We start from the raw sequence: 24,239 nt of genomic DNA, 5'->3' as shown, positions 1-24,239 counted from the left end.
AAAAAAGTCATATATTCAGCTTGATTAGAAACAAAGGTTAAAGACTAAATCCTAGTGTAGTGTTTCTTAGGAGTTATGTGATTAAATAAAACATCAGTAAAGCCACTAGTCTGCTAATCCTTAATTTAATCCTAACCCTGAGTTTTCATCATGTAGTTTGAAGCCCTTGTCTGCTACTTTCTCTGTAGCAGCACTTTCCCTATCTTGAGAATCCAGTTATTTATTGATTAGAAAAAAACAATGAGAGATCTTCAAACAGCTTCTCTTCAGAAAGTCTCTCAAATCCTCCATCAAAGCCAGTATTAGACAAGGTCGGTGTTCGGCAAAGAGAATGTCAGATGTGTATAGTTAGAAAATAAAATGCAACTCAGAAACTGGCCTAGTCATATTAAAACAAGACCAGAAATCTTTCAATAGGTGGAGATCTTAATAAACACCATATGTTTAAGCAAGCAAGAATTTAACCCCACTGAGTAAGACGTCTGGTCTTTTTATGCATGTGTCAAATGTTTTCCATTAAACAACAGTGCTGATTTAATGTACACTGTCAGCAGTGCATTGTTTGTGGCATTGTTTTATGACTGGGTTTTACAGAAAAAAGTTGCGTAATTTGGCATGCCATACTCTAAAATGTGAACCTATGCTGGTGGTTTTCATCAAAGTGTTTTGAGTTTTTACATTTAAAAGGCTAACACAATTTTAGAAGGTTGTATGTGGATTATAGTTCACCTGAATCTTACTGTCACAACACTTCATAGTACTCACTCGGCCCTAAAGTAATGCATACGGGTTCACCCATAAAGGTTTGCTAAGAGGTGTCGATGATAAACCATGAGATGTTTAATGCATGTTATTCTAACCAATAGCTGGTTTCATATCTTAGGTGGTGATGAGCAACAGGACTTCTACATTGAGAAGAACACAGGGAGTATTGTGAAAGCCCGACATCTGGATGCAGGCAGAACATCTCATTACAACTTAACAGTCAGAGTCACAGATGGATTTAAGGCCATAACCACTCAGGTATGGGCAGACATTCAAAATCCATCACATACTGAGCACTAACTCAATGCATTACTATCATTCACCTCTGCAAATAAAACATGAAATTGAATTTTTACTTTTGGAATCAAGGTAACATTTCAATTGGTCTCACTGCAAGCCAATAGACATTTGATTTGTCTTTTAGGCCTACATTCAAGTAGTGGATATAAATGAGCATCGGCCCATGTTCTTGAAAAGCATCTATGAGGTGAGAGTGCCAGAGGACACGGCTCCATGGAAGGAGATCCTTTACATCAGTGCCGAGGATGCAGATGCCAACAGTGGGCTGTTTTACAGCATTTACAGCAGCCTTCACCCAGACAGCCTCAAGTATTTTCACCTGGACCAAAGGAGCGGTGCGCTCGTCATGAAAGAACAGCTAGACTATGAGAGCATCTCCACTCATACTCTGATTGTGATGGTAAAGTGACACTTGACCTAACTACTCTTGTCTAAAGGTCATGATAGATAATGATACGCTCGTTGCCACTGAAATCTGTTACAATTAAAGAAAAGCCAGAAAAAATGTATGCTTTCATTAATCAGCATGAAATGTCATGTGATAGATAAGATGCTTTGTTATTTTTTCAGTTAGACTCAAAGCATATTGGAATTCAATTAATTACCAAGACTTGCACACTGAGATAGAGTGGTCAGAGCATAGGGATGGCCATAAATCTACATTCCTTAAACATTCCTGTCCTCACTTAAGTGCCTTACTTACAGGTAAAACATCAGTGGTCAAAAGGCTGAATAGTCTCTTTAAAGGGATAGTTCACCCAAAAATGAAATTTCTCTCATCATTTACTCACCCTCATGCCATCTCAGATGACTTTCTTTGTTCTGCTGAACACATACAAAGATTTGTAGAAGAGTATCTCAGCTCTGTTGGTCCTTTCAATGCAGGTGAATGGTGGCCAGAAATCTAAAGGTCCAAAAAGCATATAAAGACAGCATAAAAGTAATCTATAAAACTTCAGTGGTTAAATCCATGTCTTCAGAAGCAATATGATAGGTGTGGGTGAGAAACAAATAATATATATTATTAATATAAGTCCTTTTTTCCAATAAATCTCCACTTTCACTTTCACATTTTCTTTTGTTTTTGGCAATTCACATTCTTTGTGCATATCGCCACCTAATGTGCAGGGAGGAGAATTTATAGTAAAAAAGGACTCAACTTTTCTCACTCACACCTATCATATCACTTCTAAAGATATGGATTTAACCACTAGAGCCTTATGGATTACTTTTATGCTGCATTTATCTGCTTTTTGGATCTTGACATTTTTGGCCACCATTCACTTGCATCGCATGGACCTACAGAGCTGAGATATTTTTCTAAAAATCTTCATTTATGTTCTGCAGAAGAAAGAAAGTCATACACATCTGGGATGGCATGAGGGTGAGTAAATGATAAGAGAATGTTCTTTTTTGGGTTAACTATCCCTTTAAAGAGATGAAAACTCATTTACACAACTTTGTGTCATTTCAAACTTGTATGACTTTCTTTAGTGTAATACAAGGGGAGAAATTTTGAAGAATGTTAAATGTTGCTCTTTCCCATACATTTAAAGTGAATGGGTTGAATCTCTGATTTTGTTCCACTAAAGAAAGAAAGTCATAGGGGTTTGGAACGGCCTGAGGGTGAGTAAATAACGACAGAATTTTCATTTTTAGATGAACTATCCCTTTAACTTTTGATTTACCCATTGTTGGCTAGTAATTAATGTGATCTGGACTCAAACACAGTGAATCACTCAAGCGTTTTATCTTTGCAGGTCCGAGATGAGAAGATCCCAATAAAAAAGAACCTTGCAAAGGTTGTTGTGCATGTAGAGGACTGTAATGACCACATCCCCACCTTTATGAATACTCATTATGAAGGCACCATAAGTAATTTAGCTCTCACTGGCACAGAAGTGCTGAGAGTCAAAGCCCTGGATAAAGATACAGGAAGCAATGCAGAGATTGTTTATTCCTTTCACTCTGGTAAGATATTTGCCTGGAGCACTGTGACCTTTTTTTGCAATAAAAACATACAATTAGCATTCATGACAAAGCACAGATACAAATTAAAAGTTTATGTGGCATTTTTTAAATTCTACTTTGGTGACAGTTAACAAACAATAATTACATTTAATCTATTTCTGACATTTAAAACTAAATTATCTTAAAGTAAATTATCTCCTTTTCACTCCAGGTGGGAATGTGGATGGTGCCTTTGAAATTGACCAGGTCACAGGAAGCATCCGTGTGGCTGATGCATTAGACAAAGTTCCTAAGGAGCAGTATCACCTCACAGTTAAAGCCACAGATCAGGGCTTTCCCCAGCACACTGCCCTTTGCTCAGTTACCATCACTGTCAAGCTGTCTGAATTCACACCACCCAGGTTCTCTTCCCATGAATACATCACCGAGATAAGTGAGGCCAAACCTCCCGGCTCCCCTGTGCTATCTGTCTCTGCCAGCTGCCCGTCCTCCGTGCTGTATAGAATCAATGATGGTGACACCAGTGGGACATTCCACATCAACGAGAACTCTGGACTGTTGTCTGTTCAAAAAGCAATTGATTTTGAGCAAAATCCTTCTTACCGTTTGCAAATAAGAGCTACAACTACAGCAGGAGTCTCATCTGATGCTGTGGTTTATGTATATGTGATAGACGAAAATGACAATGCCCCTGTTTTCCATCAGGACACTTACTATGGCCAGATCAGTGAGTCAGCTCCTGTGAACAGCATGGTGACTGGGGATAACAACTTGCCTTTAGTGATCAAGGCATCCGATGCAGACAAAGACACAAATGCTCTTCTGGTCTTCCAGATCCTTGAGCCTGCAGCTCAGAAGGTGTTTAAAATAGATCCAAGCATGGGAAGCATCTCTTTAAAATCTACAGTTGACTTTGAGTCAACACCTGAATATTTCTTCAGTGTTCAGGTCTGGGATTCTGGTGAGCCCTCGTTAAGTGCTTCCAAGCCTTGCAGGGTAAATATTCGTGTCCTGGACTATAATGATTGTCCTCCTAAATTTGCTATACCTGTATATGAAACTGCCCTCACCTTACCTGTTTTTGAAGACATGAAATTAATCCAAGTGACAGCTCATGATGCAGATTCAGTAGTCACTTACACATTTTCAGGGAGTAATCATAAAAATGTTTTTAAAATACACCAATTGACTGGAATCATCTCATTGAATGACTTGTCTGAGCTACAGCCCCATACTGAGTTAAAAGTTACTGCCTCCGATGGGCTATACAAAGACACTGCCATAGTGAAAATCAATATCACTGATGCAGCAAAGACTAATCTGAAATTTGAGGAGAAGATGCATGTAACCACGGTACTGGAGAACACTACATCTGTAAAAATTTTAGCCGTTTTAAAAGCAAAAGGTAGCTATCTAAATGAGCCTTTGCAGTACACTGTACTAAACCCACAGGGCAAATTTGTTGTGGTTCCATCATCTGGAGTTCTGCAGACCACTGGCGTTCCTTTTGACCGTGAAGAACAGGATGAGTATGATGTAGCTGTGGAGGTCAGAGACACAAGACATCCACCACGTGTAGATGTCACTCATGTTAAGGTCTATATAGATGATATCAATGACAATGCTCCTAAGATATCAAATTTGCCTCATTCGCTGATGATATCGGAGGAGAGCGAGCCAGGGGATGTTCTCTTCCAAGTGCTGGCAACTGACAATGACTTCGGCGAGAATGGATCTATAATATTTTTACTGGAGGATGATTTCAGTTTTTTCAGAATTGACCCTTATCTTGGGGATGTGTCCCTGCAAAGACCTTTAGACTTTGAGTCTTTGAATAGATATGTGCTCACTGTACTGGTATCAGACGAGGGTGAGCCCAGTTTATCAGCCGCTGGATCACTCTACATTCAAGTGCAAAATCGTTCTCATCCAATATTTCAAAGCCTGTTCTACCCGCTAAAATTACCTGAGAATATTGCTCTATTTACAACAATCCTGCATGTACAAGCAAGAAACCCAGAGGGATACCGCCTTATCTACAACCTTGAGGAAGAAAACAGCTCCAGATTTTTTCACATCGATTTCAAAACAGGAGTCTTAAGTGTCACTGATTTCCTAGACTTCGAGACTCAAACAAAGCATATTTTGACTGTTCGAGCCACAGATTCGGTGACTGGTACATTTACAGAAGCCAAAGTGGAGATTGATGTGGAAGATATAAATGACAATGCCCCAGTCTTTCAGAGGCTTACTTATGTTGTAGATGTGTCTGAAGGCCTTCCAATAGGCACATCTGTTATACAGGTCTCTGCCGTTGACAAAGATTCTGGCAGCAATTCAGATTTAACCTACCAAATTATTGACAAAGAAACAGATTTTTTTGAAATTGATCCACTGAGTGGGATTTTGGTGACATTACAATTGTTAGACTATGAAACCACACAGCAGTTCACTCTGAAAGTCAAAGCCACAGATAAAGGTACACCTCGACTCAGTAGTGTGGCCCACATCATTGTGAATGTTATCGATGTCAATGACAACCCCCCAAGTTTTATTGAGCCATCTTATCAAGCGACCCTCGACGAAATGGCCACTTGTGGCCACATAGTTATCAAAGTTCAGGCTTCAGACCCTGATAGTAAGGATGACCTCCAATATAAGATACTCTCAGGAAATGAAGGCAGATATTTTTCTATTAATGAATCATCTGGACTTATCTCATTCTCTAATGTTTGCAAGAGAAATTTGGATCCATTTTATAACCTCACCGTTGCAGTTTCCGATGGCGTGTTCCAAAAGACTGCCCCTGTTAACATTTACATGACAAATGACAACAAACACAGCCCTTATTTTAGCCGAAACATTTATGAGGCTGATCTGGCAGAGAATGCAGAAGTGGGAACCCGTGTTATCCGACTGGCTGCTATTGACCCGGACGACGGGCCATATGGCAGTGTGGACTACACCATAATTAACAAGCTGGCCGATGAAAAGTTCTCCATCGATGAAGACGGACAAATCATGACTTCTCAGTCTTTGGACAGAGAAAATCCATCTCAAAGAGTGATTGCTATTAAGGTCATGGCTAAGGATGGTGGAGGGAGAGTGGGCTTTTGCACTGTAAAGATTATTCTAACAGACGAGAATGATAATGCCCCTCAGTTTAAAGCCTCAGAATATCAGGTTTACATTCAGTCGACAGTAAACAAAGGCTCGCCGGTGATTCAAATAATGACTTATGATGCAGATGAAGGCAAAAATGCTGATGTCACTTACACTGTAGAGGAGGCGGAGGAAGTTACAGAGGACATAATTGAGGTCAACCCTTTTACCGGAGTGGTCAGTGTAAAAGAGAGTCTGGCTGGGTTAGAGAATAAGATTTTCAACTTCAAAGTTAAAGCTCGGGATGGAGGCATTCCTTTTTACAACTCATCTGTGCCAGTACAGGTCAAGGTGATCCCACCCGAGGTGACTCTGCCCAGGTTTACCGAGCCCCTGTACTCATTCTCAGCATCTGAGGACCTCCCTATTGGATATGAGATTGGCACGGTCAAGGCTGATGCTGACATGCCTCTAATATACAGTTTGGTAAATGGTAACACTGTGGACAGCAACAAAGACCATGTTTTTGCTGTTGACAAAGATAGCGGTACAGTTGTGGTGCAGAAGAATGTTGACCATGAAAAAACCAAGATATATAAGATTGATGTTATCGCTCAAGGTAATCACAACGGCACTGATGTAGCATCTCTTGTGTCCGTTCACATAGAAGTTCAAGATGTTAATGACAATCAGCCAATGTTTGAGGCTGACCCCTATAAGGCCTTCCTTGCAGAAAATATGCCTCCTGGCACCACAGTTATTCAAGTGACAGCTAATGATGCAGACACAAATGTCAACGGAGAAGTCTCGTATACACTTGAACTGGAGTCAGATGATGTTGGTGACATGTTTACCATTGATTCACAAACTGGCTGGATCACTACCTTAAAAGAGGCTGACTCTGAGACCAAACAGCTTCATAGATTCTATGTGGTGGCCACTGATCATGGTGACTCTGTCAAGCTGTCTTCTTCAGTTCTAGTTGAGGTGACCATCATGGATGAAAATGACAACCCACCTCAGTTTACAGAGGAGCTATACCAAGGGTCCATCCTGGAGAACAGCAGGCCTGGAGAACCCATTGTTACTTTGACAACTGCTGATATGGATGTATCTGCAGATAATAGGCAGATTGTATGTTACATAACAGGTAAGATCAGTAATTTGTGTAGCTCTTTTATGACTGATGATCTGTAGAGAAAACAAATGACTATTAATACAACTATTAATACAGACAACCCAAAAGTGCAAACACTGTGGCTGTGTTATCGCTTTTTGTTAGAGCATCCCATGCAGCCAAATATAACAACATTGGCTCAACCAGTGATGGAAGTTTGAGGCTGGACTATTTGTTAGTGTTGGGGAAACTTTTCTGAAAGCTGATAGTTATATTATTATTTTTAAATTCTGTTTGGTGATTCTAGTGATAGCACACTTTATCCCTTTAACTAACTATTCTTGGTATTTAGTCCTGATAGTTTTGCAATTAGTTGTACTTTTCTGACTTAAAAGTTCAGCTTTGAAATTTTACTTTAGCCCTTTTTATAAAGAAGTTATGTATTTTGGTCTTAAATATTCTTGGTGTTGTTTTCTCTGAAGATGGAGACCCATTGGGCCAATTCTCAGTCGCAGAAGCAGGAGAGGAGTGGAGAGTGATTTCCAAAAGTCCACTTGACAGAGAAGATAATGACAAATACACCCTTACGATAATGGCAACAGATGGAAGGTTTCAAACCTCTGCCAATGTGGAGGTCCATGTTCTTGACATCAATGACAACAGTCCTTTGTGTGAGCAAGTAAGTTGTACATTTTCCAGAAGACTTTAGAATAGTAAAAGTGTTTGGAAATGTATTGTTCACAAATAGCAAAACAAGATCAAATTTGGTGTTGGTTTTCACAAAGATTGCAACATATTTTATTGGAAAATATGTTTCCCATTTTTTCCAGTTGCTTTATACTGAAGCAGTCATGGAAAATTCCCCATCAGGCTTGTTCATCCTAAAGATTTCTGCTTCTGATCCCGATATTGGAACAAATGGACAAGTCTCATTCACTCTTCACGGTCCTAATGCATACAAGTTCCATCTTGACTCTAGAACTGGTAATTCTGGTCTCCAGATTGTTCTGCAGGTTTCTCGTGACATGCACTGTTTGAGATTGCTTTTGCTTAGATTTCAGGAAATAAAGTCAATAAAGATAAGAGATGGGTTTCTCAGGCAATTTGACATTTTTAGAATTTCTTGTAAACAATGAATGTACTGTATTTGATTTATGATACATTTTATTTCACTTACTAAATTCCAGGGCATCTTATCTACTGTAGGCCCAACATCTCACAAGATGGTTATATTGGGTTTCTTTTAGATTTATGAATCCATGCTTGGGGCATTGTTAGAAAGAAAGGATTGTGTCTAGTTGTAAAGCTCTGTATTGTTAAGTTCCTGCAACAGCAACTTGTTACATGAAATGGTCTGAACCCACAAACTCTGAGTAAATAATCCAATGTGCCACATGTATTAAACAAATAGCTAGTCTTGGCTAGTCTCAGATACCATACACGTTCAAACACAGTGTGTAACCCTCCCTTGCTATTGTCTAACATTTCGCTAAAGCCTTGTGTAATGGTGCATTCCATAATACTTTGTGAACTTTTATAGTATTTGTGTAAAATAAAGAAAATAAATATTACTGAGGGCATCTTTAAAGCATATGCTTTGCTTTTTGGAACAGGAGAGCTATCCACTCTTGCTATCTTGGACCGAGAGCAGGAATCAGAGTATGATGTTGTTGCCAAAGCGACTGATGGTGGTGGACGCTCTTGTCAGGCTGACATCACACTCATGGTGCAGGACATGAATGACAATCCGCCACAATTCTCCACAAGCCATTATGAGATCACTGTGTTTGACAACACTACAGTTAGGACACCTATTGCTGTCATCTATGCCAAAGATCCAGACACGGGTACGGCACTGTTTCTGTGCACACATTACATTGTCACAAGTGACTGCTTTGAAGTGAAACACATACACTATTTTCTGCTTATCCAGTCAGAAAGCATTACAAAGCTGCTAGCTCTTTTTGCTTTGACCCAGCGCATAAAGGTGGAAAACTAAAGGTATGCAGTGTTTGATGTGGAATTGAAAGCTGTGACAGAGAAACATGATTAGGGAGGGACAGACCACACCTGGAGTTGTGTGTGAACATGCAGAGTACCACCACGCCTCCCACCACGGGAATTTATGTGAATTTTAACTTTATTCTGCAGAACACAGATAAAGGTTTTTAGAATAATTTTTCAGCTCTGTAGCTCCTCACAATGCAAGTGAATGGGTACCAAAATGTTGAAGGTCCAAAAAGCACAAAAAGGCAGCATAAAAGTTGTCGATAAGACTTCATTGGTTAAATCCATATCTGCAGAAGCATTATGATAAATGTGGGTGAGAAACAGATAAATATTTAAGTCCTTTTTTACTATAAATCTCCACTTTCACGTTCTTTCACATTTTGAAAGTAAAAGTAAAGATTTATTGTAAAAAAGGACTTAAATATTGATCTGTTTCTCATCCAGACTTATTATATCACTTCTGAAGATATGTATTTAACCACTGGATTCGTATGGATTACTTTTATGTGGCCTTCATGTGATTTTTTGAAGCTTCAAAGGTCTAGTCAATATTCACTTGCATTGAAAGGACCAAAAGAGCTCATATACTCTTCTAAAAATCTTTGTTTGTGTTCTGCAGAAGAAAGCATGTCATACACATCTGGGATGGCATGAGGGTGAGTAAATGATGAGAACATTTTCATTTTTGGGTGAACTATCCCTTTAAGAACGTTCTTATCTTTTTTTCTTTTAAACCGTTGTTGTTTACACATAGATACCTGCTTACGAACTTCTTATAATTTATCCAAAGGACTTTCTTCATTTTTTTTTTCTTTAGAAGATTTTCATGAATCTGTCCCGTGGTCCTAAAATGGCATGCTGATTTTCGTCATTAGTCATCCAGCTTAACCAGAAAGACCATGCTGGTCAACCAGCTTACCACCTACATTGTCCTGGTGAACAGCATGGCTATGCTGGTACACCAACTAGACCAGCACCAAACCACCATAGAATTTTAACTTCAAAGCTGGTCTTTTCAACAGACTTAATTGCTTCTAATAATTACTTCCTCTAGTCTGAGCAAATGCGCTAAATCAATAAACACAATGTTTCAATTTATGCTTGCTTTTATCTCACAATGAGAACATAATTCAAAAGTATCCAGTGTTTTATAAGTCAGCACTATAAAATTTGTATTTGAATTGCTTTGATGTTGCTTTTAAAAACTAGGCACAAAATCCTGTTTTTCATGCATCTGTTGCTCTGCTATTCTGTTCTAACAGTAAAATACTGAGCTAAATTATGTTATATAACCCTTCCAGGCATAAACTCAGAGGTGAGGTACTCTCTTCAAGGTGCAGACAGTGGCTTCTTCTCTCTGGATGAGATCTCAGGCATTCTGAGACTGGAGAGATCTCTAGCTGATGAGACCAAGTCCACCTATGAGATGAAAGTGAAAGCCACAGATCGAGGCCTCCCTCGCCACCTCTTCTCCATTGCCACGATTACTATACATGTGGTCATCCTAAGTGATTACCAACCATTGTTTCTTAACTCAGAGTACTTTGTACAGATCCCAGAATCATCTAAAATAGGGTCACAGGTGATAAGTGTGTCAGCCCTTGCCAAGGATGGCACTGAAAATGAGCCTGTGCGATATACTATCATCTCTGGGAATGAGGATGGCAGATTCCAGATAAACCCCATGACAGGTAAGAGCTTTTGATTTATGTTTCCCTTTTATGCTTGTTTGGTATTTGTTTGATTTGTTTTATAGATCTGAATGATGGAATATACAGTTGCCCCCACTTAAAAATGAATGCATTGCAATGCATTGCATTAGATGACAAAATATCATCTGCAGCATCTGCAAACAAATGATGCTAGACCTTTTCTTAGAACTAACTTCACTTTTCTTAGCCAATTTTATTTACTTTCAGCCAACTAGAGTCAAGTTAATTTAAGTGGATGTTTGAAGTTCCTCTCAAATTCACACTGGTGTCCTAGCAGAGTAACTACAGTATATGTAATTCATCGCATTAACTATTGACATGTTTTATCATTTAAAACCTCACTGACTTCATTTTGTGAAATATTTTGCTGGAAAAGAGTGTTTGCGGAATCTTAAAAAAAATGCACTTGTTTTAATATTTTGTTATATAATGCAATATAATATTCATAATATTTTTTAAGTGTGTTAAGTGTCCAAATACTTTGTGGGGCCACAGTATGGCAAAACATCACAAATGTCGGCCTTTTAGAGAACTAAAAATTAAGGATGGGCATTTCAAGTAATTTTATAGTCTAACTCTACTCTAACACCTAAAAAAACTGAGTAATCAATTGCTTGAAATTTTGAATTTAAGTTCAACCTGAACCTGTTATTCTTATGAAAAAGTTAGCACTATGCATAAACAACATCTAGACACATAGAAACATACATTTGAAGTGTTGTGAAGTGATATAATCACTTTAAATAATTCAGTTTTTGGGTAAACTATTCCATTAACAACATCATGCATCAACAGCACCAACCAATGCACTGAGTTGTAACGGCAAGATTTAGGTGAGAGACACAGTTTCATTGTTGTTCATGGCAGGCAAAAACACAAAGGATAACAAAATTGCAATATTAAAGTAGTGTTTTTACTAGTCAAATATTTAAAGCTGAATGAGTACTCGATTAATCGATTACTCGTGCACATCCCCACTAAAAATACTGATCATAATCTTTGAATGCTGAGAAGAAGAAATATAAAAGAACAACCGAGAAAGGAAAACAGACTTATTTGTATTTTTATCTTGGGGTCAGTGTCACTTCAATATATAAATACAATAAGATGCCGCCCAATAGGTTTTTCATCCATGTGCATGTATTACTCAACATTCATATTGAATGCTGGCTATTAATCAACATTCATACACAACATGCACTATAGATGTGATATATTGGACTGACAGGATAAGCACGTTGTTCATTGATCCTCTTTACCAAGGCTCATTTCTGTAGAGTGAGGCAGGAGTCTTCTTCGGGATGGTTAAATGTTGAACTTAGGAACCTGTGCAGACATGTTTTGAATCCACACACACTCACTTGTCAGCTTATTTATTCCCATCTGTTCATTGCACTTTGTCTCCCATCTCTTTTGCTCTGTCTGTCCTCTTATCGTGAATCCTCAGAGACTTGATCCTGTGGGACTTTCATGCGGGATTCAGCCAATATCTTTATTCATAGTCAAACAACATGCATTACAATTGTGAGTTCTGCCTGCTAGCAGGCATTCTGCAGAAATCAATTGGCTATTTAGAGGTAATTTCATTCTAAAACATGTAAACCCACTGAGTAGTTACTTTTACTCATATAGCAAATAAAAGTCAAGCTTAGTTCTGCTGGGTATGCATTATATTTTGCAACAGTGCTGGATTTTTCTCTTTTTGTCTGGTGTGTGATGATGAAACATTTTAGAAGGCATTATCTAGTCAGTATTTGATGTAAAGAATATAGGTGATATATTGCAGTTCAACAGCAGTTATTTATTGTGTTCAGAAGGATTTCCTTCCAGGTACAGGGAACTCTTTTGGTGAACCTTATTTCAGGTTATTTCAGATGGAATGTGACCTGAGGCATTAGAACAGTAGTTAAAGTAGTAAAGTCAAACTTCAAAATCTTATCTTTGACATTTGTCAAGAGCCCCCACACCCCTCTTACCAAACATAGTAATAGCTAGAGGCGTAATCACATCTTTAAACTATAATAACCAAATGCAACTCGCACATGCAAATGTTTACACTGTGTATCAGAAAATAATTGGGTCATTCTACATATGCAGTGGTATTTCCATCAGAAATTATTTCAGAAATTAAACTCATCAATCATACATTAAACCTACATTACTATTTTAATTAATTAATCTTTCTTCTCATTTCATACAAGGTCATACTAAATAACTGAATTTAATTTACCATTGGCTGATGTGCCTAACTAAAATGTTTGTTTTATGTATTACATATTAAGTAAAATGTTATCATTCATCTTCATATATGATAACTACCATGTAAATGCTAATCATAATTTGATTAACTATATAACACCACTGACATTAAAAAAGAACCTTTAAATCACAAAAATCTAATTTTACAAAAATATAAGCCTCAGGAAAGGTTTCCCAAGTGTTTTCCAAAAAACACTTTTTGTGTTTGTTGTCGCAACTCCACCATGAGTGACCCTTCTTAAAAGAATACTTATTAACTATTATTGCAAGTGACTTGGTATGTCATTTTAGGCTAATTTATTGTTGCTTTTTTCCTGCCTTAATTTTTATAATAGACACAGCAATTTGAGCACAGAATTATTTTGCACTGCAAGAAGAAAAAAAGAAAGAATTCTTTGGAACTTTATAGATTTTCTTTTGAATTTTCTTGAACGGTTGCTAATGTTTGAAATCTTTTTTGTCAATAAAATACTAACGTGTGACATCAGCTAAACCAATAAATAGTACAGGTATATTGTAGTTTCATAGCCGTTAGACGACTGCAAAGTTGTAACTATTCAAGAAACGCATACATCATACTATAAACCCTTCACAATGCTCATGAAATAATTATTTCCTTCTTTTTTCTCTCCAGTTTTTGCATCTTCCAGTAGATGTCACAGTTTTACATCTTATTACCCACGGTTCGGTATCACATTGTATCTATCATGACAAGATCAGTGGGCTGTGATCACTGCACTGACAAAGTTTTTTAAAGTTATTTCTGTCAGTCTTAGCAAATGAAAAATAGAAATAGGACTGGATGTAAATCTACTGCCATCACTGATGGTGATTGCAGTCCATATGGACTTATTCTTTCATGAACGATAAGCCATTTATTTCCATAACATTTCAGGAATTGTAATTTTGTAGAAATTAACTGAGCTTCCCTATCTGTCACTCACACTAGGGGTCACTCTTGGGAGCCCCAAACACCTCTGATTTTGAAAAAAGGCCAATGGGAATTGGCGAGTGGAATTTGCATGCCTCTCCCCCGGACATACAGGTATAAAAGGAGCTGGCTCGCAAACACTCATTCGGATTTTCTCTTCGGAGCCGAGCGGTTGTGTGCAGCGAGCTGAATTACTCTACCGATCCATTCACCTCGAAAAGCTGTTGGTTTTACGGCGCATTACAGCGGCTTCTCCCCCTCTTCCACTGGTGAAGTGCAGAGAACGCCCCTGGGTGCTTCAGCAGCTAAAAGAATATATTCTTCCTACTGAAAGTGTATATTTTCCCTTCTAAAAGAGTGGCATTAACGGAGAGCGTCTTTTTAAAGATGCCTCTCCGTTTGTGTGTATTTCCTGGTTGCGGTCGTTACCGCTCCGCTTCCGATGGCCACTATCGTGGTCTTACGTGCTTGGACGCTGCCCACGTGGAGACAGCATTCGTGGACGGGTCATGTTCTCACTGCGAGAGCGTGACCAAGGCAACGTTGTGGTTGCGGTTTTCCTTTGTTAGAGGGAAAGACCACCCCGCCTCGGTCCTTCTACCTACGGGTTTGAGGCCACGTCGGCTAGCACTGGGGGTGATTTGGGGACCCCAATGGGAGCCACTCCACCGGTTAACTCCCCACGGACCTCCCATTCCCCAGTACACTCGTTTGCCCCGCTGGGACGAGACCGCCGGCTCGTCTCAGGGCGAGTTCGCGATCTCGTTTCAGTGCTCGCGAAGTGGATGAGCTCTCGATTGCAGCATCGGAGAGCGGGCTGTCCAGTCTGACGCGGAGGACTCGACTGGGCTCCCAACTTTGGGTGCGGTCGCCCAGTCGCAGACTGATGCGCAGCTGGCAGCCATGCTTGCCCGGGCAGCTGCGTGTGTCGGGCTGGAGTGGAACCCTCCACCACCCCCCCGAACCCTCGCAGCCTGATGATTGGTTACTGGGCCCGGAGCGCTGTTCACGGCCGCGCCCCGCCCCATGGACCACCAGGGTGGACATCGCCTGCCCGAGAGTCCACACCGTGACCTTCGTCGCCCGGAGAGTGAGGTTGGTCACCGGGCGCAGCTCCTGCATCAATCACGGGTCAGAACTACCCCCCTTTCTTCTTTGAGGTGCATAAGGAGCCCATGAGGTCGTGGCAGGCACCTTTCACTGCCCAGACCCGGTCTCTGAGCTCCTCCACTCTCACTACCCTCGATGGTGGGGCTGCCAGGGGGTACTCGGCGATTCCCCAGGTGGATAAGGCAGTTGCGGTGCACCTGTGGCCGCAAAACGCCGCCACCTGGCGGGGCCACCTGAGACCCCCGTCCAGTGCCTGTAGGGTTACGTCGTCTCTGGCGACTAAGGCCTGCGGTTCCGCTGGACAGGCCACCTCTGCCCTGCACACCATGGCTCTCCTTGCAAGTGCACCAAGCCAAGGCTCTAAGAGAACTGCACTAGGGTAGTTCTGACCCGGGATTGATGCAGGAGCTGACCTCGCTCTCCAGGCGATGAAGGTCACGGCGCGGACTCTCGGGCAGGCGATGTCCACTCTGGTGGTCCAGGAGTGCCACATATGGCTCAACTTGGTCAAGATGTGGGAAGCTGACAAGGTACGGTTCCTTGACGCCCCCGTCTCCCAGGTCAGCCTGTTCGGCGACACCGTCGAGGACTTTGCCCAGCAGTTCTCAGTGGTGAAACAGAAGATGGAGGCTATTCAGCACATCCTGCATCGGCATGGTTCAAGACCTCACACCTCTCCAAGGGCGTCCTCCTGCTGCAACAACACTGGCTCTGCCGCAGCTTTCCCCAGCATGGAGCCACCCACAGGAAGCAGATGCCACCCGTCTCACGGCCGGCTGAGGAAGAACCCAAGGAAGTCTTCGAAGAGCCCCTGAGACTGTTGACCCAGGCACATGGAGACCTGCTGCAGGCCTAGAGATGGTAAGCAGACCACTCCATCCCCCGATGAGGAGGAGAATCCTTTGCCTTTTCGTTGATTCGCTGCATGCCCGAAGGGCTGCGGCACCTACACGTTCAGAAAAGGAGCGGTTTCCTCATTCCCTGGGTCACATATCTCATGGCCGTCATTATCACGACCACCGGCCACCATTCCTTTATGGCAGGTACGGCGCTCCAGGGGCGGCCCCCCCGCCCTTGCACGCCCAGCTGTGGCACAAACATGCCCACACCAGGTTGGTTTTGATGGACTGCGGGGATGATATTGCTCCTCCCCCCTCCCCGGCCGATCCTATGGTGGGTATCAGGAGCCAGGTAAGTGCTTTTATGTCCCTGACTCAGCACGGCCACGGGGCTCGAGTCCTCTCGATGTGGCGCCTCAGGCTCCACCCCGCCGCGAGGCCCCACCCGCCGGTATGTCCGACGAGATTGTCCCCTTGGTCCCCCTCGCCCGGAGCTTGGAAGCGCTTCCCAACCCGTCACGATGGCTGACCCGGACCATCCGACTCGGCTACGTGATTCAGTTCACCAGGCGCCTGCCCAGGTTCAGCGGCGTCCACTTCACCTCGGTGAAGGGCGAGAATGCCGCTACCTTGCGTGCGGAGATTGCTACCCTTCTACAGTAGGGTGCGATAGAGCCTGTCCCTCCGGCCGAGATGAAGGTGTTTTACAGCCCCTACTTCATCGTACCGAAGAAAGGCAGAAATCGCGTGGTCGTCACGCTGATCTGTCGCCCCCTCTTCAGCCCTTGGACCGACCTAGCATTTCTACGGGCAGGGGTTCCCCTAGAGCAGGTCTCCAGGCGCGTCGTGGTTACGATGGACACCTCCAAGACAGGCTGGGGCGCCGTATGCAATGAGCACGCAGCTGCTGGCTCTTGGACTGGCCCGCAGCTGCATTGGCACATCAACTACCTCGAGTTGTTGGCAGTACTGCTCGCCCTGCGGAGGCTCCGGCCGTTGATCCAGAGCAAGCATGTGTTGGACGAACAACACGGCGACAGTAGTGTACATCAACCTCCAAGGTGGCCTACGCTCCCGTTGCATGTCACAACTTGCCCGCCGTCTCCTCCTCTGAAGTCAGCAGCGCCTCAAGTTGCTACAAGCCACTCACATCCCGGGCGACCTCAACACCGCAGCGGACGCGCTGTCACAACAGGTTACGCTCAGGGGAGAGTGGAGACTCCACCCCCAAGTGGTCCATCTGATTTGGAGTCGATTCGGTCGAGCACAGGTAGACCTGTTTGCTTCCTAGGAATCCTCCCACTGCCCGCTTTGGTACGCCCTGACCAAGACACCCCTTGGTATAGACTCGTTGGCACACAGCTGACCCCTGGGACTACGCAAATATGTGTTTCCTCCAGTGAGCCTACTTGCACATACCCTGTGCAAGGTCAGGGAGGACAAGGAGCAGGTCGTTCTAGTAGCACCCTACTGGCCCACCCAGACATGGTTCTCGGACCTCATGCTCCTCACGACACCCACGACCAAACCTCTGTAATCTCCACGTTTGGCCCTTGGACGGGATGCGGAAGACCTAAGTGGTCTACCACCTGTTGGTAAACTGTGTCTTCCTTGGGCAGAGGGTTCTCTGCCCCCAGTCACCATGTTTGTAGAGTTCCTCCCCTCTCGGGTAGGACCTACCATGGGACTTCTCCACATGACATAATTCCAACAAGACCCGGTAAGACCATGTGATGTATTTCCACTCAAAATGCCCCCCCCCCCCCCCCCGGGTGGGGTGTGATCTCCGTGGTATCTTCCCCTTGGGAGTGACACCCCCCCGACGTAGACACTTATGGCCCCCAGCCGGTAAACAAAATTACACTCTTTTTGGGGAGAAAAAAAGAGGAAAAGAGGCTACGGCTGGGCTAGCCTGTCCCTATTTGTTGGGCAAGTTGACTTGTTCCCAAAGGACCATTCGATGCTCATAAGAGCATTGAGGGAGGTTACATAACGGCCTGGTGTGCTGGCTATGAGGCACACAGCGGTCTGCCCATCTCGCACCACCAGTCCACGTAACACAGTTCAGCTTATTGTGGCGTTTCGTATAGGGACCCCTAGTGTCACTACATCGACACAACGTCGAGTGAGTGAGAGATAGGGAACATCTTGGTTACTTTCTTAACCTCCGTTCCCTGATGGAGGGAACGAGACATTGTGTCCCTCTTGCTACAATACTGAACTACCCGCTGAAATGGCCGGGACCTTGTCTCGGCTCCTCAGCACAAAACTTGAATGAGTGGTTGCGAGCCAGCTCCTTTTATATCCGTATGTCCGGGTATGTATCAACTCAGAGGTGTTTGGGGCTCCCAAGAGTGACCCCTAGTGTCACTACATCGACACAATGTCTCGTTCCCTCCATCAGGGAACGGAGGTTACGAAAGTAACCAGGATGAATTTAATTCCTAAATTTGAATTTTAAATTGAAATGATCTACAAATAAACATTTGTGAGCCACTCATGGTGAAATGCATTGCGTTTTGAAAGTGAGCACTGATGCATCATCAAACTTAACATTGACAAGGGCTCCTTTTTTTCAGAACAGGCTTACATACTATTGCCATACATTCTTGCATGGAACACAAGCTCTCTATGTTCAAAAAGAACCATAAAACACACCTTTATTGACAGAACATGTGCCAAGGACAAACACAGGCCTGTTAATAATATGGTGGTGGGTCTCTAAGAAAGCCATTAAGTGACACAACTCAGCTCTTGATCGTTAAAATCAGTAAAAAGAAACATTACAGAGAGCAATAATGCACTTGTCGAAAACTGGATTCTTGTGCTAAGCAGGAATGCCGCTGTTTTTGATGTTTTACTTTAATAATGTGTGCCGAAAGAACAATAGGAGGCCCAATCGTACACTTACTCTGCTGCTTTGTACAATAACTGTATAGCAGAGAATGGGATGCCAAATGGCAGCATCTACCCATACTAAAAAAAAGCAAATCTCACTAGCTGTTCGAATACTTCAGATAAATAATCCGCCTCTTGTCAAAATGAACCTGTCTGTAAAAGAAAATGCAGCATTGAATGAAAGATACTTAATGAAACAAATCACAAACCAGTTAAATCAAACAAGTGCATAGGTGGTTAGTAAATGGGTAGCTGACATGAAATACAGTGCATCCGGAAAGTATTCACAGCACTTCACTTTTTTTTTTTTTTTTTTTTTTTATAAGTTTGCAAAGATTTCAAACAAACTACTTTCACGTTGTCATTATGGGGTATTGTTTGTAGAATTTTGAGGAAAATAATTAATTTAATCCATTTTGGAATAAGGCTGTAACATAACAAAATGTGGAAAAAGTGAAGCGCTGTGAATACTTTCCGGATGCACTGTATGTTTGGGAAGTTGACACATCCTACAGTGTAACACGCTAAAATCTATATAAATTTATTTTAAATAGTATTTTGCTAATTATTTTTTAATTTTTAAGCCTGCAGATTTTTTTAAAGGTAAGGTACACAACAGTTATTGTACTAGTGATAATTTAATATAGCTTCTCTATGGTCAGCTGATGTAACAATAAAAGAAAATCAGCCATTTTTTGTTCTACTGATCTGCTTTAGCCTCATTTTATCTACCTAAGACTCCTGAGAAAGTGTTTTGTCAACACTATTTGTACTCAACGTATGTTCATACATAGGCAGAAAATGCAGAATTTGTTAGGATACAGAATGAGAAAAGATGAGCATAAACCTTGAACGATAAATCTTGCATTACTACATTTCACATTAAAAACAAATTTATATAAGAATTGTAAATCAGTTCACCTCCAGACCAGTTGTTAACATAGTTCCATCACAAAATAACTTGTGCAAGATATTGTGTACTATGAGCAAGCTGACTTAACCTTGTATGAAATTTCTTCCCATGTGATCAGTCTGGTTTTATTGTTCATTGTTTACATTAGGTTTTATTTTATAAAGCAATATTATGCAGTGGCTACCATATGGCCCCAAAAAGTATTTGGATGCTTAAGCCACACTTAAAATGTATGAATTTTATTGCATTACATAACAAAATATCAAACTGAGTGGCATCTGCAGCAAAAGAGGCAAGACATTTTTCAGAACTAACTTCAGGTTTTTGTTTTTTTTTGTTGCCATTTTTGCAATTACTTTTAACTGGTCCCAAGGTCATTTTAGTGGATATATGAGATCAGTTCCCTCAAGTTCACATAGGTTACTAGCGGAGTAAACACAGGCGTAGTTCAGCCCATTAACTTTCGAACAGTACAACTATTGTTTCATTTAAAACCTAACAAACTTTCACTTTTTGTGTGCTAGAGCAAAGCGCTGCTTTCTCTAGACAATTTCCTGAGAGGAACACAGCATGCTCGACCAGGACTGGATGTGATTTTGTTGCTCTGTACCACAGGTATGCTGTCTGTGAACGCCACACTGGACTTTGAGCTGATCCGCGAGTATTACCTGTCAGTGGAGGGGATGAGGGGCAAAACATTGCTCAGTGACATCGCCACGGTTATCATCAATATCACAGATGTCAACGACAACCCACCTGTCTTTAACCACAGTAGCTATAGTACAGTGATTGCAGAGGATATATCACCTGGGGACATGGTTCTGCAGGTATCACGAAATGTTCCCCTTAGCTGTCACTACAGCTGCAACGATAACAGGCCCACACTTGCTCAGTTCAGAACACTAGGTCCTGGCTGATTTCCTGACTTCATATGTAATTTGTCTCAGACTTTCTCCTCAATATGTTCTATGGAAAGTGAAGCAAAGTAAAGACAACTGTTCTCAATCTGGTGACTGGATTCTGACAAACTATTGTAGTAGGTGCTGAGTAAATGATTTACTGCATCTGTCAGTTAAGTGACCAGAAAACATTTGAAATAAAGCAGTCAGATAATGATGGTGGTTACATATCAGCACTCACAGTCTGCTCAGTTATTTGCTGCAGCATTAGTTGTGTATGATGCAGATTGCTTGGTTAGAAGAATTTGCAGTAATCCAGAGCCTTTAAGCTTTTCTTAAAGGAATATTAAGGTTCAATACAAGTTAAGCTCAATCGATAGCATTTGTGGCATAATGTTGATTACCACAAAATTAATTTCAACTCGTTCCTTCTTTTCTTTAAAAATTTTTGAAATCGATTTTACAGTGAGCCACTTACAATGAAAGTGAATGGGGCCAATTTTTGGAGGGTTTAAAGGTGGTAATGTGAAGCTTATAATTTTACAAAAGCACTTACATTCATTCTTTCATGTATTATTTGGGATGCAAATTTGTAGAAATCGAAATTTTATGGTTTTAGGGTTTGTTGACATTACATCGTCATGGAAACTAAGTTGTAAAATTGCATATAACTTTACACAACATGATTTTAGTGTGATAAAATCGCTTACTAACCTTTTCTATCATGCATATTGTTAATGTCTTGTGGCTTTACTTTTGAAACAGTGAGCATTTTAATGTTTACGGATTGACCCCATTCACTTCCATTGTATGTGCCTCACTGGAACCCAGATTTTTGCTTTTTTGAAAGAAAAGGAGGGAAAAGGCAAAATAACTTTTTGTGGTAATCAATATTATGCCAAAAAAGCTGTCGATTGAGCTTAACTTGTATTGAACCTGTAATATTCCTTTAAGGACTCCTTGAAATCACTTGATGAGTGCAGTTTCTCTGCTGAAAAGACCAGCATTTATTGTGGGTGCTTGTCTCCTTCAGACTTCCTAACTAGCTTATCCAGCACAACTTCCTTGGCTTTAGCTGACATCACAGCCATGAGCCATGATTTGCTACTGGCTAGTCTCTCTGGAAGTCCTTCTAGAGAGCATTTGATTAGACAAAAATCTGTGTAGTGCAAGATCAGTTAACATTTTTGGCCTGTAAATTTGAAATGCGCATATCTGCTAAAGATTAATTTGGTCAACTCTGAGGAGTATGTTAACATATAGATTGCCTCAAAGCTAATAGACAGAGTAAAATCCACAAAACGGCAATTTTGATTTCATGAGATCTTTAACAGCGTTGAATAAGTTACTCAAAAATAGTAATCCTCTACAAATGACAAAATAATTCTCTAAAATTTTAATCAGATTACATTACTGATTATTTCATGGAAAAGTATTCACATAAAAATACTTTTAAGTTACTTTCTAAAACAGTGTTTATATTTCCTCCTTCAGCTGTCACAGAAACACAAACAGACATACATATGAATATAAGAACATGTAGAATACATTTGAATACATTCACCAAGACTCACCAAGACAAATTCCTTGTATGTGTAAGCATACCTGGCAATAAAGCTGATTCTGATTCTGATAAATATTATTTAAGAAATATGTGTAACCCAAGTAATGTACTTAAAAGTAATTAACTAGACTGAAACTAAGTAACTGTAATCTGATTACAAAAAATTTACACATTTGACTAAAAAGGTAATTAGATTACAGTAGCTAATTAGTTTCTAATCAGATTACAACAAACAATGGTCTTTAATACTGCTGTCTGTTCATTGTGTGTCTGTCTCAGGTAACAGCTGTCGATTTTGATGGGCCACCAAACAACTTAATCATCCACTCCATCGTGAGCGGTGATCGCAAACAGCAGTTTAACATCGACCCTCGCACGGGCCACATCACAGTGCGTTCAATGCTGGACAGGGAAGAGGTGAGCGTGTTCTCTATTCAGTTTTGAGATTCACGAGGGTAAGTCCAGATGGCATTTCTGAATCTCCAGCCATAACACGTACCAACTTGTTTTATTAGGGATTTAGTTGTGTCTTGTGTTGAATCCACTGATCACATTTTAATCACTACTGTGCATATTTGACTGCTGATACTGAGTGTTTGTGCCAGGATGTTCATATCTTCATAATCCGACTAACAAGGTCTCTTCAATTTCAGATAACACACTACTCATTAACTGTGCAAGCTGCCGATGAGGGAGATCCCCCATTATCCTCTGCCGTCCAGGTGACAGTGACCATATCTGATGTCAACGACAACCCACCAATGTTCTCGCAGATCAATCACAGCCTATTTCTTCAGGTAAAGATGCTTGCTTTGGCACAGTTAATGGGTGTGTCCGAAATCGTAAGGCCGCTGTCTTTCTGCCTCGCTGCCTTCAGTCAGTCCATGACTTAACAGACAGTGTTTTTGTATGAAGGGTAACTCCTTAGGAAACTAGTTTTATACCAAAGATGCTATCAATAACGAAAATGATCACGAAAACGAAAACTAGCAATAAACATATTTTCGTTAACTAAGAAAAAACAAAAAATGGGAATTTTCACAAAAATTTAAATTAAACAAAATACAAATATGCACTGCAATCTGAACAAAATCTAAATGGAATCACAGAAAAAAATACTTTTCACACTTCTCTTTTCTTTTTTACGGTTTTGTATTTTCAATCAATTTTGGATGATCTGATTTAAAGAATGTCAAGTTGGATTTCTGACTCTGTGAATTCTGTCATAGGAATCAGTCAATTAGACAAGAAGCAGCCGTCTGATTGACAAAACAATCTCGGTCGTTTGTCATACTGTTGGTTATGTTTAGGGTAAATGGTAAATAATGGTGCTGCCATCTCCTTGAAATGTCACAAGACATCACAAAATAAATTAAGAGTCTTGTTTAGTTGAGTATGCTGTCTTCAAAAACCAACTAGGTGAAGGCATCGTAGTAGACAGGATGTTACGCAAGCACTGGAGTCAGACGTGCCTTGATGCCTTCCTTTCTTACCTACTTATACTGCCTGTGAAGGCAGCATTTCTCTGGTTTTGGAACAGCCTACATCTAATCTCTGCTCTAAGCTGCACATAAGCACAGGGGTCAAGAGCTCAAGTTAAGGAGCCAATCATCCATGTCTAATACAGCTATAGATTTGCTTCCTTGCCATTTTTTTCTATGGCAGTATTTGGACCGGCTGTTTACCCCTTCTGAGTCAGCCGGATACATCACTTCTAATTATAGGGCCAACTCTGCTGACTTGGAAATATTTTTCACACCCCATTTACCCCCCACCCAAGTTGTCTGTGTTTTCAGAGTGCACCGGCTATTTGGCACCATGTAGGTGGTCAGTAACAATTAGGCTCAAT

General features: G+C 41.2%; 1 protein-coding gene across 1 annotated transcript in view; it reads left to right on the top strand.

Annotated features, from left to right (window-relative positions):
- The window catches only part of LOC127413444 (protocadherin Fat 2-like), a 53,016-nt gene that overhangs the window by 16,074 nt on the left and 12,703 nt on the right, over positions 1-24,239 (top strand). The window contains exons 7-17 of the mRNA XM_051650601.1: positions 884-1,023; positions 1,190-1,465; positions 2,826-3,036; positions 3,248-7,288; positions 7,738-7,934; positions 8,086-8,239; positions 8,869-9,102; positions 10,567-10,956; positions 20,543-20,754; positions 22,670-22,807; positions 23,044-23,187. Of these exons, the coding sequence (XP_051506561.1) occupies positions 884-1,023; positions 1,190-1,465; positions 2,826-3,036; positions 3,248-7,288; positions 7,738-7,934; positions 8,086-8,239; positions 8,869-9,102; positions 10,567-10,956; positions 20,543-20,754; positions 22,670-22,807; positions 23,044-23,187 (6,137 nt within the window). The remainder of the gene's footprint in view (positions 1-883; positions 1,024-1,189; positions 1,466-2,825; positions 3,037-3,247; positions 7,289-7,737; positions 7,935-8,085; positions 8,240-8,868; positions 9,103-10,566; positions 10,957-20,542; positions 20,755-22,669; positions 22,808-23,043; positions 23,188-24,239) is intronic.

Source organism: Myxocyprinus asiaticus, chromosome 22 (genome assembly GCF_019703515.2).
Source record: "Myxocyprinus asiaticus isolate MX2 ecotype Aquarium Trade chromosome 22, UBuf_Myxa_2, whole genome shotgun sequence".
Lineage (NCBI taxonomy): Eukaryota > Metazoa > Chordata > Actinopteri > Cypriniformes > Catostomidae > Myxocyprinus > Myxocyprinus asiaticus.
Note: the sequence above shows the minus strand (reverse complement) of the source record. Positions and strands in the feature narration are given on the sequence as shown.